The 16,931-nt window shown below is 37.8% G+C and overlaps 1 protein-coding gene across 9 annotated transcripts in view; it reads left to right on the top strand.

Annotated features, from left to right (window-relative positions):
• The window catches only part of CTBP1 (C-terminal binding protein 1), a 237,330-nt gene that overhangs the window by 184,080 nt on the left and 36,319 nt on the right, over nucleotides 1-16,931 (top strand). For 6 of the 9 annotated variants that reach the window (XM_041468671.1, XM_041468513.1, XM_041468595.1 and 3 more), the window contains one exon: nucleotides 15,940-16,094. In XM_041468671.1, coding sequence (XP_041324605.1) covers nucleotides 15,940-16,094 — 155 coding nt within the window. Of the gene's footprint in view, nucleotides 1-10,726; nucleotides 10,816-12,269; nucleotides 12,487-15,939; nucleotides 16,095-16,931 lie in introns of those variants that run through there. The other 3 variants (XM_041469097.1, XM_041469009.1, XM_041468922.1) reach the window with 3 other exon arrangements.

The following is a 16,931-nucleotide window of genomic DNA, read 5'->3' as shown; positions in this document are numbered from 1 at the left end:
ATCAATGCTTGTTTAAAAGGGCAGCAAGCAACTGTCACATCTAAAAATTCAGTTCTTAGTAAATTCTGAATAGACAGAAGAAGAAAATCTGAAACCCTTAATCTTTCATGCTATCTGGATAAGCTGGAACATGGCTGTATAATTATTTTCTTTCATCCACTGATGTCATTGAAGTCCCTATGCAGACTGAGGCTCGTAAATGAAACTAAAGATCATTTTCTGTGAACTTTGCATTTTTCCATGCAGTGTTTAGGCCCATTGTCATGTAACAACCTCTGTGTTCACATAAATATGAAGTCAGTTGGGTGCATACAAGCACTTGTAGTTTTCTATTCTCTACTTATGCAGAAAGCAACAAAACAGTAAAATTCAAATGGACTGAAATGCATTAGTGGTGGTGTTTCCAACTTCCACTTCTGTAACTATAATTTTTATCTGTTTTAAACCTCTAATGACTTTTAATATGTTTTTAAGTGCTAAATAGGAAGAAAAGCACTGTTGCTTGATAAAATAATGATGTACTAAGAAACAGCAATTTATTGTCCTGTCTTCAGTTTGTATTCATTTAGAACACAAGGTTTATGGACCTTTTAGTTGGGGTTATTTATTTCTTGAGGTTTAAAGAACATAAACTACTGTTTTTATTGCATGTAAATGCGTGCATTTTCAGTATCTTGGAACTAGTTATATTTAGATCAGTAGCATTTTTGTTAATCCAGTATTTCTAAGTTTTCTTTCTTAAATTTTAAATCTGGTTTGTCCTTATAGAAATTGACACGTGTGGACTGTATATCCCATGATTTTATTTATGAACTTCCTTCCTTTTTTGCTCTAATACTGCTAGTGGTAGCACAGTCTTATCAGCTGTGAAGTTGAATTTTGCTTATACACATAGAAAAATTTAATTACATCAGATAAATACGTGCACATGGCCATGTGAGCTGCTCTTGTGCAGATACATATCTGCTCATTTCTAATGTCCTTGATTTTGCAATGAACACTCAGGTAGCAACATCCTCACTCTGCAACCAGCTCTGCTGACTGATTGCAGGACCCCAGAACAAGTCTGTGAGTGAGGTGCAAAGCAAGGCCTTAAGGACAAAAAATTAAAATCCTTATGAAAGATGTGCACTGAAAAGTAGCTCGGTGCTTTCATACGAAACCTCCATAAGAATGTTCCCTCCTTCTTAATAGAAGTGTTCTGGATCCTGTTTTTCATGACTAGAGACTGACAGCTTTTAGAAGTATTGTAATGATGAAGTGCCATTAGTGCACACCATTCATGTCTTAAATTGCAATTTAATTGTTGTGTTCTTTGCTATTCTTGTAAAATAGTTGGGTATGGTCAGAATCTTGATTTCCAGCACTTCCACTTGCTCTGTATTTTCTTGTTTAGTAGGTTATTCATTTTTTGTTGAATTACATGTTTTTCTGTTATCAGTTGGCATGGAAACAGGGCTCCTTTATAGGCCAGTTGCTTTTAGCATTAATTTGCAGGTACTTGTTTTTGAATATGAAAATGGAAACTATTTATGTTCTTCATCATTCCCCATCATTAATATGTGCATGCTTTCTGATGCAATATAAATTATCTTGCCTTCTGTCTTACAGGGAAAAATGTACTTTTAAAGGAAGAAAAAAAATTTCTGCATCATGTGCGCTCTATTAGAATGACAGTATTTTCATGTAAGGTTTTTTTATACATAAAACTTGGCAGAATCAGTGAAACAAAGACTAACACCAAAACTTAGTTAAAGCTCAGAAAGTACCCAACACTTAATAAGACAAAATGACACCACCTAATTTTCATTTCATTAATGTATTTATTGACATTGCTCTTTATTTTTTTTTTATTATTGGCAGAGCGTCCTGTTTGCTTTAAGAGTTCACTGCATTTCAGTGGGGAAAAAAGTCAGCGATTTGCTTTGATTAGTACTGACAAAAGTAAGGGAATAATTTCATTAGTATTTTGTGATTTTAGTTAGTGAAGTTTGGCAAAAGTTACATTCTGGGCTTCTTTTATAGTTATTGGAGCAATATTCATGGTGCTGTGATGGTGTCCTGCATCAACTGCTGCTTGGAGAAAAAACAGGTCTGTCACACATCTTCACATATCTTCTAAGAGAGTAGTTAGGCTGTTAGTGTTTGCTCACATTTTTAGAGATTTGGAACACTATCTAAATAGATACTGTTTTAACTATCAGACTGTTTTAACTGTCAGACTATTAGATAGTTTGACAACTATCTAATTTAAGATATGCTATAAGCAGTTGCAGAATTTCTGTTTCCAGTGTAGTTGCTTTTAAGTTCTTTAGGATGAGATTTAATCTCATTCCTAACAGCTCCAGACTTTTGTCTGAAGAGCTTTGTACAGATTGGATATGCAGTATAAAAATAAGATTTTAATTCATGTACTTTGGCTCATTCTTCTCCATCCTCTTCCAGGCTTCAGACACTTTGTTTCACTAACCATTTATTAGGGAGTGTACAAAACAAATTAATTCAGTTGGTACTGCTCATAACTCCATTTTACATGTTTAATAAACAATCAGTTCATCTGGCCTGTTTGGGTGTAGTTCTGAACTGCTTTTTCTTTATTCTCCAAGTTAAAGTACACACAGTTCCATTTCAAGGTTGTAAGTCTGTGCAGCATTTAACAAATTTCAGTTAAAGCACTACAGACCTGCAGGTTAGAAATATTTTGTTCGTGCCAGTTGTCCTATGTTACAAGTGTCATGGCATTACTCAGCAACCATATTGGTCACTTCCTCTGGACAGTTTAAAAAAATATAACTGTAAAACAAAACAAACCAATCCCTCTAGGTGCAATCCCCATATTTTTGCATTTCATATTTTCTTTAGATAACTTTGGTGGAAAAGAAAGATTTAGCTTCATGCAAACCCTTTTACCGAAACTGTTCTTGTAGTTACTTGCCAGTGGTTTTCTTGGAGAGTGAGAGTTTAGTACAGCAGATGAGGGCTTTTTACAGCAGTTTACACACCAGATTTTTCACTAATCATAATGCAGCTGTGAAAGGAAGTTTCACACTGGGCCTTGATGCTTCCTGTGTGGCAGTGTCTCATCATGCAGAATGAAACCATTCCTTCCTCCCTTCAAGCCCCCACCCTCATTCTCTCAACACATCTGTTGAAAAAGAAAATGGGTCCCACACCAGTCTTGGTGTACTGCAGAGTAACTGGTGACAGAATGCTCTAAACTGATTTTTTTCCCTCTCTATCCCTCCCTGCAATGCCTGATGGCACTCCTGGCCCAGGAAGGGCTGCAGAGAACCACACTGAGGATAAAGCTCCCACTATTAATTCACTTAATCCCCATAATGAATTGTAATGTTCCTGGCGTAGATGGAACTCTACTTTCATATTCTTTCTGGAACTAAACTTGCGGTAACCAGCACAGCCTCTTCTTACATATTTTTCGTTCTTTAACCAGATGTTGAGTGTGGCTGGTGTTCCTTCACAAACTCAATTATCCAGAGGTTGGTAGACTACTCACTGAAATCAAAGGCTTCCCGTATGGTGGAAAGCTCTCCCATATTCTGCTGTGGGTCCTTGTCATACCTCCCAGAGAATTAAGCTACTAGTTATGTTGTCCTTTAAATATTTTTGACATAAAAGTTTAATTATCTTTATGTGAACTATTTAACATAAGCTTTAAGGGATGTATAGCTCTGATTAAATTGAGAATTGTATCTCAGCCCGAGGGTCACATTTCACAATGTATAGTGATGGTCTAGACTTCATAAGGAAGTAAGGCTAATTAATTATTGAAAAAAAGAAAAAGAGCACAGGTGGAGTTTCTTCTTCAAGCATTAACTTCATTGACCAGCACCTGTTTATTCACTGGTTGAATGTACTTTATTTTAATCTGGTTTACAGTGCAGATGAAATAAATGGGCTACTCATGGATGTACAGTTTTCATCACAGAGTTATTTTTCAGATTTCATTTGATATTCTCAGCACTTGTTTTTCATCTTCCTTTTGTAACTGGGTTGACAGTCCCGACCCAGAGGAACAGAATGAATTAAAAGATTGATGAAAATGTTTTAAAAGCTGCAGTTTCTTCTGAAATAATTGTTGTGCTGTCAAAATACCTGCTAAGCAAAAGGAGCGTGGCTGTAACCAAAGTTAGGGAGCAGAAGTAATAACTGCTGGTTTTTTACTTCTGCAGTGATACACCTGCACAAATTTGGTTTGCTTTATATCCAGAAAATAGGGAAAATAATGTGTTATGAAGATCAGTGCCAAGTTCAAGGATTCAAGCGTCATGTTCTTCTGTGATATTCTGGAAAATAGTCATAATGGTTTCTTGGTTTCTGGGAGTTATCTGATAGCTGTTGTATTGCACTGAGTAAGCTCTCAGCTGTCATTTTCTCCCAATTTTTCAGAAATCACAGTCAGTAGGAAGCAGTTAAACTCGTTTTCCAGCATCTTTCCCTATGCCATGTCCACTTTCTGAACAACAGAATGAGTTTCCAGTTTACTTTGCATGAACTCAGTGATGATTATCTTTGATAAAATTCAAAGTAATGTGTTTCCTGTTGGCTTGCAGAAATAGAATGCTCCTGCAGCTTTTCAGCACACTGCTGTTTATCCTGCTACTGACATCCCTCCTGTTTCTGGTTTCTAAAACCTAGAAAAATCAGAGTAAGGTTTCTTATTTTGGAATTTTTTTTTACTACATCAAATCAAATGGAAACCAAACCAATGTAATTGCTTCTCCAACTGTTGTCAGTCTGTATTTTGTTTCAGAAGAAGTCCATTTTTTGTAATTGTATGTTTTTCACAAAGTGTGTCACTGCAGAAGTCTGAGGCTGTCACTGTGAGAGGGGGAGATGGCATTTGTGTGACGCACAGATGTGCCGTGGGCAGATTTTGTAAATGTCTCTGCCTGCACATTGGCGGCCACACGAGCTGGAGCAAGTTTGTTTTTATGCTAAACCACACAGGCTAGAATAAAACTATGAACTGTCATGTTAACTGTACTTACAGAGAAATGTAATAGTGAATGCATTTTCCAAAATACAAGCGCTCGATCACACCAAAAATACGGAGTCAGAGAGAGAACGTGGCAAGAAATCCATGTCGAGACTGATGAGTACCCTTTTGCCTTAAGATTCTCTAACTCTTAATAATGGATTCAATAATTTCTTTTATAATCCTTCCCCTGTTACTGATGTTTTTTAGTACTGATAAATGTTTTATGCAATTTATAGAGACAGAACATGATTTGTGCCCTGAAAAATTTATAATTATCTGCAAAGCACTTTAGTGCATGTGAACGGACCCTTTTCAAGTTGAAAATGGTTAAACTGCAGAGACTAAAAGAAACTATAAAGCCTATTAAAAATTGCAAATATAGGTAGTTTTTGAACACTTCTGGCTTTTCATCATCAGAAAGATCTTAAAATGCCCAAAAATCTTCCCTAAACCCCTTCAGCATGTGGTATGTGTGGGAAGAAATATTTTGCTTCTCTCATCAAGTCATGAAATAACTCCCAATTTGAACTGTTTTTCTGTGCAGCTTTAACTGTGATGTTGGGACCCAGAGCCTTTGTAATTGAAACTCAAATTTCTACTTAAAGAACAGCTCAGTAGAACAGCTCTCTTACATCATGTGCTTTGGTTATGTTATGATTAAATGTAACATGATAACATAAACCCAGCTTTTGCCTTAAACTGCCTGTTTTATTTGGCACTTGGACTGTTGTTACTGGCTGGTTCTCAGTGAGCTTGTCATTTTTTATACATCCTGTTTGCTTACCTTCAAAATGAGTATCTTTTCAGAAAAAGCTATTAATTTAAGCTTGAATATTTAAGCTGCAGAGTACCCTGGATGGGAGGTGCAGGATTTTGATTTCACTACAGATTTTCTCAGTTTTACTACTTCACTGTTCTCTAATTTGTAATTATCATCAGCCATTTTCTTAATATTGACAGAGAACAGCAGAGGTCAGGGGCTGTGGGAGGAACCAGAAAGGGAGGGAGAAAAAAGCTTGAAGGAGCCCTTTGTGATGGTTCAGTGTTTGTCAGAGTTGCTTTGGTTTTCAGAAGAACATAGTGAAGTGTAACTCAAGGGATTTTATTGTCCTCATTCACCAGAATCCTTACTACTGTGTTCAGTTGTCCTGTTTTAAATATGCTCATCTTAGCAGTCTGGACTATGTATATGTGTGTATATATATATGTATATTTGTTTTTTTAAGTTTTTAGCAGTCTGCCTTAAAGTTTCCAGCTTTCCTTCCTTCTTCCCATCCCTAAACAATTCACAATATTTTTTTGTTGTTGTTTCACTATAAAGATTGCTGACACAGAGCATCTTGATGTTCAGCTGAGAGGATAATGTATCACATTTGATGCTTTCCCAAAATAATAATAAAAAAAAAAAAGTTAAGGCCTTACAAAGAACTTGGCCAGTGTTCAATATGTAAAACATTTCCATACTGTTATTTTTAGTGTCATCTGAGTGTGTTCTACTGACCTTAAGGAAAAAAAAAAAAACCCCAACCAAATCTTGTGAAAATAATTTGGTTATCCAAGGCCCCACACTTGCTTATCTTCAGACTTTTTGATAAAGAAAATAAGGAGTGTCCCAGGTAATAGTTTAACGTTCTTGGGTCAAAGTACAGGTGTGCTGTTGGAGAAATTGCTTTTGGTGTTTGGGATTAGAATAAGGGAAGCCTTTGATGTTGGCTCCACTTGGACTATTTGGTTTTTTTCTCAGAGACAGAATCCTGTACAACATCTAAAATATGAGAAAAGCACAAAGAGCGTAGCCATTAGCACAGGCTACATTCAGAAATTTTATGTTGTAATAAATTCTTGGCAGTGTCCTTAAAACATAATGTGAAATTAATACTCTGAAAGCAGTTGTAATGACAAAGCTAAAAAGTGGTGTTTTCTCCCAAAGAATGTTTCCAGCTCAGGCAGTGGTTTAAAGCAAAACAAACAAACCTGCTGGAATAAAATAACTTGCTAGAAGAGTAACATTACTGGGTGAGAGGAAAAAAATTAGTTTTCTTCCTTTTTCCTTCATAGTTCAAATACATATGTCATGGGCACATCCAGACTCATTCCTTGAGGGAGTTATATTTTAAATTAAGACTGTATGGCTGTTGAACTTTTATCAAAATTACAGCAAAGATGCTAGTTCTGATAACTTGATTTAAAATGGAAAGGCAATGGTTGCATGCTTTCTGTTGAATACATGGGTAAAGGAGTGAGGATAAAGGCCACTGATGCACTTCATGTGCAGCACAACCCTCTTTTGCCAACCTGGTCTAGTCTGGTGTTATTTATCCTCAGTATTGCCCTAAAAATCTCCAGTACCACTTCTTCCGTGGAAAGTGTTTTAGTAAGTCTTGGCATGGTCTGTATTGTTACTGGAATGGCTCAGGGAGTTAATCATTCTGCTCCTAGTGCAATTGTTGAAACAGATTGTTTTTCCAGTTTCTGCCAGCAGGAATTTTCTGCCTTTTTTTTTTTTTTTTTTTAAGTCACACCCACGCACCAATAAAATTTATGGTCTGAAATATAAGCTCAGTTGTATTTTAAACCAGGGTTTGGGAGCTTGTTAGGGTGGGTTAACCCCCAAATGCCATAATCAGCCAGCTCCACGGTCACTGTCCTGGGGAAAACAGGAGAGTGGAGGTATATTCTGATATATACCCAGCATTGTGGGAATGTCTGTAATGCAGGCTTGGTTCATGCCTTCAGCTCTGTATTTTGGAGAAGCTGCCCCATCAGTAACTGGGAGATTGATGTCCTTAGTTGTGGGCAGATGTGGTTGCTGAGAGTTACAATTCTCAAGTTCGTTGGGTCTTAATTTGTAGATCCCATCCCCAAGTTCACTGCAGTGATTCCTGTAAGTGACCAAGCAGTTTTTTGTGGCTTTTGCCACAGTGTGTGTGGACCAGGGGCATTCCACTGTCACCATGAACCTGTGGAATAACTAACAGGAGCTGGCAGCCTCAGCCAGAATTTCTCAGAAGCTGAGATTGATGTGAGTGAACTCAACTAGGACAGCTCCACTGTTGCCAATTTATTTATCCTCCCCCTTCCTTCATTTATTACTTAATAAAGCTAAAAATATTTGAAACAGATAAATACTCCCTTGCACAGGCACTGAGATGTTGAACATCCAAAGAGAGCTCAGTCCTTTATAATGTTTTGCCTTTCTCTGGAGTTTGCTTTCATGTATCTGTTACTTGAAAACAGCACTGCTGCAACATTGGTTTTTATGTGTGTTTTATTGCAGATACTTAGACTTTCTGTATTTGATACTTGATATAGTTCTTACTGAATATTGTCATTTGTTTTGCTTTTTAAATGGTGGTGGAAAATTAAAATATTTTACCATAGTACATAGTGCTGTTACTGCTTGTTTATTTTACATTAAATAGGTGTGATTCATACTGTTTTCAGTCTTATTTTGAAAAGTATTAGTTAAGATTAGGCATATCTTTACAGCATACTCCAAATATGTAATTTGATTAATTTTTTGACAGATGTGAAATACTTCCAGTCTTCACACTGGTGTTTGAAGTACATGTGTAGTAATATAAAATGTTGCCAGATTGTTTTGTTTCTCCTTAACAGAACATAATTTCTGATCAAAGGCTTTCAAGATGTGCCTTGTGGGATGTTTGGTTTTTTGTACTCTGATAGGCACTTAGGATTTTGTGTGCATACTGACAGATATTAGACAAATAAGAGCAAAATTACTAGATTAAAAAAGAACCCACTGATTAGGGATCACTATTAAAAAACACAGCTAAACCCCATCTCCTCATGATTGTCAGAATAAGATCCTGAGAATGGCAAGTTTACTTGCTGTGTGAGTATAGAACAGTAATGAGGAATCATGATTCTGGTTCTAGTAACAGCAGGGAAATTTGGAATTTTCTAAATAGAAGTCATTGGCTTATTTTATTTTGATTGTACCAAAAGGGAAGATCAAGCAAGAGAGTTGTCTCAAATACTTTGTGCTGAGGCTGTTGTGTTGTCTGCTGGAGTGATTGCTTGGGTGCCCAGGCTCATTTCTCACAGGCAGTGAAATAATGAAGTGAAATGTGCAGAAATCTTACACACTTTGAGGGCTGTGGACCAGGGTGGTAATTACACCGTGGTGGTGTTGGGTGTACATTTTGTGTCAGGGAATGAGCTGTGAGTGTCCTGCAGAGCTCTGGGTGCATTTCAACCTTCACAGTCAACAGGAGGATACAGCTGGGTGTGACTGCTCTGCACATCAGTGGGTCAACACAGCGCAGGAAACCACTTGTATTTTTCTTGGTCTCCTGCAAATTAAAAAGAAAAGAAGGAAGATGACTTGTTCTTACTGAGTTCAGGTAAATAAAAAGCATAGATACCAGCAGTATTCATCCACTGTGTGCTTCCAGTAAAGTCCCAGCGTGCTCAGTGTTAACCTCTGAGCCCTGGGGACTTCCACAGGGGCTGCACGCCAGCTTTAAGTGCAGCTTCTGCTCAGTTAGCTTTTGCATGTGTACTGTGAAGTCCATCTTGTTACTTTGAGAATCAGTTTGGGATTGTTCCTCTAAATTTTAATAAGCCTTGCAACAGGTTCCTAAAATCTTTAAAAAATATAGTTAGAAGCATTAAAAGAGATGAGAAAAGAAGGAAATTAAATTTAATCTGCTGCATAATTCAGTCTTCTGAGGGTGGCTGTCACTTTTTGGTCCCTTGTTGGTGTTCTTTATTTTAAAGTATTCTCCCCTGTGCCTCCCTCCAATCCTGCATCCCAAATCATAGGAAATTGCATCCTGCTCATCTTGAAGGCAGCAGCAAAAAGTGTTGGCTCAGATTCTGGTGGAATCATGAAATTTTTGTGTTGCATATTCAGCATGTAAATATGCTGAATATCACAATACTGAAAGATGATAAATGCTCTTTTTTTTTTTCTTGCATCCATTTCACTGATCCTTGTACCTGAGTTGTATTTTAAATTTTTAATTGACTGCTCTTAGAGTTTTGCTCTACCTTGAATCTCAGTATCTTGAACTTCAGTTCATGGTGCACAAAACAATGAGCTGGCTAAAACAGTCCAAAATGTAAAAATATATGATACGTCAAAGACCTTAAAATATGTTTTTTAAGTATGGGGTTTCTAGGAATTTTAATAGTGCATATTGGCAAATGTAATTCATAACAGCTTCTGTGTTCATGTTATGAGGAGGATATTTTTTGTTTGTTTTGACAGTTCATTCTTTCCTTGAATTAATATTAGCATTTATTTTTGAAAATAATGCAAATTTTTGTGAGGGTTTATGGTAAATAAGTGACAGCTCTCACTGAATTTACACCTAGGTAAGAATATAAAGTAAAGGTAGATGCCAAAGGGGTTAGTCTCATGTTACAAGTGCAAGACTATAAATTAGTTGAATGTCCAGCCTGTCATTTTCAGGTCTTGTTTTTGTAAATATTGATTATATTTTTCAGTAGTTTGCATTTTGTTAAAAAAGTGAATCACTTTGATGTTTTACAGTGTATAAAGGAAGTTTTTTGCCACAAATTTTCGAAAAGGATATTGTCAAGGGATTTTTTTTTTCCTTATTTAATCTTTGCATTTATTCTTTTAAGAATCCCCAGTGACAGCAGCTGGGCTGCTCTCCTCCATTTGTGTTCCTGTTGGTTTGTGATTATAGGGTTATTGATAAGTGTTGTGCTTTTTGGCATTGATGTGTTTTTCAGAAAAAAGAATTGAAGCATTTGTTTTGAAAAAAGAAAAACACATTTAAAGAATTACATGGACTTTGCAAACAGATTTAAGGAAATGAAAGGTAGGTCAAGTTTTGGGCCTACAAATCTGACAGTGTCCTTTACTTTTAACATGTGTGCTTTATATGAGACACATACGAGCCTCAGCCTAATGATGTTAAGTTAATCAGCAGTAGAAAAATACGAAAATTACATTGTTATTAATCTTGATAGCTTTGCATTGTAGGACATTTTCTGATGTCAGGAAGCCATGGCAGCCTGCTTTGAGGTTCCTGGTATTTGGGCATAGTGATTACTTCAGTTACTGTCAGTTTGTACCATAAAAGGTTGTTTTATGAAAAGTTTGAAACGCGTTTTAACGGCCTGGATTATGTCAGGGAGAGCTTTCTTACCCTGCAGTCCTGAGTATGCCTAATGACATTGGCTTCTTCCCCCTTGGAGGGTAGCACAAACAATGCCCCTTTGTTTGAGGAGCAGGAGATGCAGGTTGGGTTTGGGAGGGAGGAGGACACTACCCCGCTTGGGTAGCTTCTTCCCAGTTTAAAAAAATACATCTTGTGCTAAGGTTGGTCTGATCACTTTTAAGTCCCCCTGCTCTCAGAGGTGTGGAGATAAAATAATTCACGGTCCTTCCACTCCTGTTTTTTTTGCAAAGCTGGATGATGAGCTCATTAATTCCCTTGTTTCTGGGACCCACAGTCAGTTGTGCACAAGGCTGGCCTCCTCTCAGCTGAAAACCGGTTTTTCAATTCTCAAGTTTATTTCCATAAGAGCTGGACTAGAATAAGGTTTTGATAGGTTTTTTTCCAGGAGAGCTAGTCCAGACTGCAGCTGTGCGAAGGCACTGTGCTGTGAGCCACATGGTGAATAGCTGCTGCCTAAGGACAGCTGCTCTGTCTGTCTCTGCACCTTAGACCTGGTATTAATTTAGAAAAATCCCAGCAGCCACTGGCACAGTAGCTATTATTGGGATAAGAGCTTCCACACCAGATTATTTCCACATGGGGGCAGGGCAGAAACCCTAGACTAACAGCTGGATTAGAACTGTTGGGAAAGTGTTAGGTTTTTTCTTTAATACATTTAGATAACCTTAAGGGCCTGACTTACACCCAGCAAAAACATCAAGTTCAGAGTTAAGGCTTCTCACTCCATCTCTGGTACCCACTGGAGTGCTTGGCCCTCCAGCAGGGGGATTTTGGAGGTCACACACTATCCCTGGATCCCTGCTCACCCAGGCAAAGCCTTGGCCATGTGAGTGGTGGCCACCGTTCCAGGTAGGTGTATTTACAATACACCTGCTGTCCTGAGCAAGGTGCCTGTGTGTCTTAACACTCCACTGGTTTCCCTGGAATGTTAATGGCCAGTGGCAGCACAGCAGGTGTGGTGGAAAGCCAGCAGCCATAGGGGGAAGGGTGCAGATGCAGTGAGAAGCTTTAATTTTGAGTTTCCTGCCTTCTGTGAGCACGAGTCAGACCCTTAACGTTGTTTTAATGTATTGTTTGTGTTTAATTTTTAGTAAAAATTTGAACACCATCCAGGCTACAGAGGTTGCAGTGGATAAGAAGTATAAAAGCTTTGGTTCAAGATTACAGGAGGCTGCAAGAAAAATTAAAGACATGGAAATGAGGATGGAATGACAGGCTGCTATTTTCCCTCAGAATACTGAAGATTGTAAAGCATTGAGAAATCGAATTCATGATCCTGGAAATCAAGCTCAGATTAAGAAATGTCAGGTTGGTAGGGGTTCCTGAAAGTCTTGAGTTAGGATAAACTAAGATTGTTTTCCCATAACAAAGGTTATAGGATGTGGGGGTGGATGGTATAATTTTTGTTATCTGTGTAATGTGAAGTGCTGTACCATAATACTTTTAAATAAGCCAGCTAAGTGAAATTATTTATTTAAATCAGTTTCATGTTTGTCATGTTGAATGTTACTTCTGACCACTTTGCAGTTACTTCTCTCTGGCACAAAGTTGCATTATTCACTGTAAATGCAGGCATGGAAAACTCTGCTCTTAAATCCACATTGCCTTCTGCTGCCTCTCCAAGGGTCTCCTGCAAAGCCAAAGGCACAGTGCAGTGTGACATTCCCAGATAAAAACTGAGCAGAATGTATCTAAATGCTGGAAGAGGAAGCTTTTTTTTCAAAAGGTTCTGATTCATCGTGAAGCCATGTCTTCCCAAATGGGAACTTCAAACAGGGACTGCCACTGGGATGAAGTTCCCGAAAGTTAACTGGAGTGGGGAGTTGCTGCGTGCCATTCAGGGGGTTCAAAAGGTTCTGATTCATAGTGAAGCCATGTCTTCCCAAATGGGACTGCCACTGGGATGAAGTTCCCGAAAGTTAACTGGAGTGGGGAGTTGCTGCGTGCCATTCAGGGGCAGGATATTTAGGCAGAAAGATTGTGCAACAGGAAATCTCTGCTGAAGTTCAGAAAGGATTTTGGCAAGCAAAGGTTTGTAGGGTTTTCGTGGTCAAGGTCACTGGATGTGTCTGAGTTCTGGGGATTCTTAAGAGAGCCTTAAAATCTCTCAGGGAGGGCTTCTCCTTCTGGGTTTTTGGTTTTTTTTGTTTTTTTTTTTTGACTCTGTTCCTATGCTCTGGCATTCCCCTTAGCACCCATGTTACACAAGTAACTTGGTTGAAATCTTAGATACACTGGTGTGAGGGGAAAACCAGACCACACCTTTATGTGTTTTAGAGCAATCATTGTCTGAAAGGGCTCTGCTTAGTGCTCTAACATTTCATGATTTTTTTGAGCTAGCTCGAGTCAGAAAAGTGTTTCTTTGAAGTGAGTTTTTAATCTCATCTGCTTTTTTCAGTTTGGACTGTGTGCTCTGACAGAGGTGCTTTAGTTGTAGGTCTGAGGGAATCACCTGTGCTATATTTTTCCTCATTCATCTGCAAAAAATTTAGTATCAAAGTTCTTTGTTTTTTAAATTTTATTTTAGCTAGCATTATGACTTGTTATTGATGTTCTGGCTTTGCTGTGCTGACAAGACCATGACATTTCAGTTGTTGAGTGAGCACAGTCACTCTAAGCAAAATGAAGAGGTCTTGCAATGTCATTTTTGCATTTGTTTCTAGATATAATTGCATTTTATGAATGCTGTTATATACTGCTTTTTAAAAAATGTGAGCAAGTCTATAACATGCTTTTTCCTAGGATGTTTTTAAGTAAATTTAATGTGGAGTTTTATAATTAAATCCCCATTAAAAGATAGAATTGTTCCATTAGTAACTTAAGTATTTTTATGTTGTATATTCTAGTGTTTGTGTCCTGTACTACGTTACAGGTATGTAGTTTATTTACTAAAAATGTCTGTATGAGGGTTATGTGACCATTTTTGGTTCAAAGAAGTGTCAATAATAAGCTATCAAGATGCAGTTTTCAAAAATGACATATTAATGTCTTTCATTTAGTTTTGGTGGCTGAATATTACTGAAGTAATGTGTACCAGAAGAATTTCTAAGCTTGTCTATCATAGTACAGGTTAGGAGTGGGTGTTTTTGCAACAGTGTAATTTCCGTGACAAACCTTGCTGGTGGGTGTTTTTTCCCATCTGAAAAATGGTGAGAGTACTGCAGAGTCAGTCAATCCATGCTATCATCAGATGTGGGGAGGTGCTGGAAGTAGAACAGAAAAGAACCAAATGTAGTGACTGTTTTTCTCATGTCTTCAGGTATAAAAACCATTTGAATAGGTGAAGAATTGAAATGCCAGATTGCAGTGGTGCTGGGCTGTCCTGAATTGGTTAGGAGGGGACGTGGAATTGTGGGGTTCAGGCTAGGCCACTGAGGACTGTGAGGGCAGCAGTCTCTGGAGCTGTCCTTCAGCCCCAGACCTCAGGCTGGTCCCAGGGGGAAGTCATATGCTATTTTTGTTGAGTTGTGAAAATCTCTCTTCCCAGCAGCTGGTTTTCTTCACCAGATACCTTGTACAGCAGGGATTGTACTGATTTTCCATCCACTTGAAATGCAGATACCAGTCTTTCAGGACTTGCTTTCTGACACAGGCTGGGGCTTAAGATGCAGGGATTGCTTGTGGAAGTTAACTGGGGCACCTCAGTCATTTGCATTGCTGTTGGGCCAACTTGGATTGTCAAGCAATGTTTTAAAATTGACACTGCAACAAAAATATGTGTTGAAATTTGTATACAAGAAATACCTAGCATGATTCACTTCGCAATGCTTAAAACCTCTTATTTTAAAAGAGGAAAAATGTACTTTACCCTTTGTTTTGTTTTTTTTATCTCTTCAGGAAGTCTTTTTTCCCACCCATGCTTAACTACTTTCTGTAAATGCAGTGGTTTAATAGTATTCCCTTGAGTATTTCTGTGTAAATAGCATCTGTATTGTTAAAGGGATGCTCTCTAAATATCTTACGGATTATTTTTCATTTCCAGACTCTGTAAGGATGTAAATTAAGTCTTAAGTTTGGACTGATTTTCCTTCTCCCAGATACTTGACATGAATTTCTTTGTCACTCCACAGTGTTCAGAGTGTGACATTGATTTAGGGAGGGACATTTTTTGCCTGTTTTGCAAGAGTTTTCCGTGGCGGATTAAAAGTATGATGTGTTTGACTAAGCTGTGTAGAACTGTTTGGTAAAACTTTTTAAGTCTAAGCAGACCTACATAGATCAGCAATTTGCCTGTAAACTTGGACACTGGATCCTCAGTAAATGGAAAATTTTGCTGTTGTAGGCTTTTTTAAGTTAAATTTTAGTCTCAGTAGAATCATCATTATATATGTAAATTGAATACTCAAATCCTTACTGAGTTGCTTATTATATTCCATAAGCTCCACTCTTCTTGCAAGCCTGGGCAAGATATTTCTCACTCTTTCTAGAGCTCACAAAGGTGTGGAATCCAGTCAAAACCCAAAGGCTGAACAAGGTTGCACAGACACTTATTAGTGCAGTGAGATGTATCTTTAAAAAACAAGTGTACTATTCCCTCAGTGTTTTTATCCATCTTTCAAAGTTCAGCCTTCTGAACCTCCGTGGAATTTCTTTGTAAGGTCTTCTGTGTTTGGTTGACAGCTGAGTGTAAACCTGTTCCTGTTTTATTAGCTTCAGTCCTTGAAATCTTTTTCTGCCATCAGAATAAACAAGACTAGCTATAACCTATTTTTAATCTTATTTGCATGGCCTGAATAACAAGACTTCTGTGTTTCTTTGCAGGCATTCGACCTCCGATCATGAATGGGCCCATGCACCCGCGCCCTTTGGTAGCGTTGCTGGATGGCAGGGACTGTACAGTAGAAATGCCTATTCTGAAGGATGTAGCCACAGTGGCATTTTGTGATGCTCAGTCTACACAAGAAATTCATGAAAAGGTAATGATTAAGAGGGACAGCTGAGGTGTTTTGGGGAATGCAAGTATTTTAATGATTTGGTACAGTGTTGTGTCAGCTGTGACGTGTTAATACAATGTCTGTGGTGGGCTGTGCTTCAGTGTGTCCCTGGCTGGATGTTGTCCCTCTGCTTCCCTGAATAACAATCTACTGATTTAGATTCATGGAGAGTTACTTCTGGGCAAAATTCTACTACATGGTATCTTGAAATGCTCCTTGGAAACATTTCTGTTGCTCAGCCTTTGCCTGGAAAGACAGATCTCAAGTATTGGGTTGTCTGTGTGGGTAACTTTATTATTTCTTTGTTTAGCCAAGGAATTGTGCAGGTTGGGTTAGGCAGCCATGTGCACTGAGAGATGTCACTGCAGAAGAGTTTCAAAACAATTGCTAACCCGAAATTTACGTGGAAAATGTGGTGAATGTCAACCGAAATTGAGAACACATGCAAGAAATTAAAAAATTCTCAGTCTTCATTCATAATGGATCTGCAGAGATCATGTTTGTTGAGATTTTTAATAAAATAAAAGTTAATTTATAAGGTTCAAAGAAAATATATGGTTTTTTTTAATTTAGAGGAAACATGAGTTTTCTCAATTCCTTTTTATTTTACTATATATCAAGAACTAAAATATGAAGAATGCCTTTTTTCTGTGTATTTCTTTCTAATCATGTTGAGAAGTTGCTTTTGTTTTATTGTTAGGAGTTAATACACGGATTACATTTACAAAAACTAAATTACACATGAAGAATAAGTAATATAAATGCTGTTCTGTTGGTAGATAAGAGCAGTCTGTTCTTGGGGTGAACATTATAGCATTG

This window comes from Pyrgilauda ruficollis, unplaced genomic scaffold (genome assembly GCF_017590135.1).
Source record: "Pyrgilauda ruficollis isolate IOZ18807 unplaced genomic scaffold, ASM1759013v1 scaffold1, whole genome shotgun sequence".
Taxonomy (NCBI): Eukaryota; Metazoa; Chordata; class Aves; order Passeriformes; family Passeridae; genus Pyrgilauda; species Pyrgilauda ruficollis.
The sequence above is the reverse complement of the archived record's forward strand: the minus strand, read 5'-3'. Positions and strand labels throughout refer to the sequence as shown.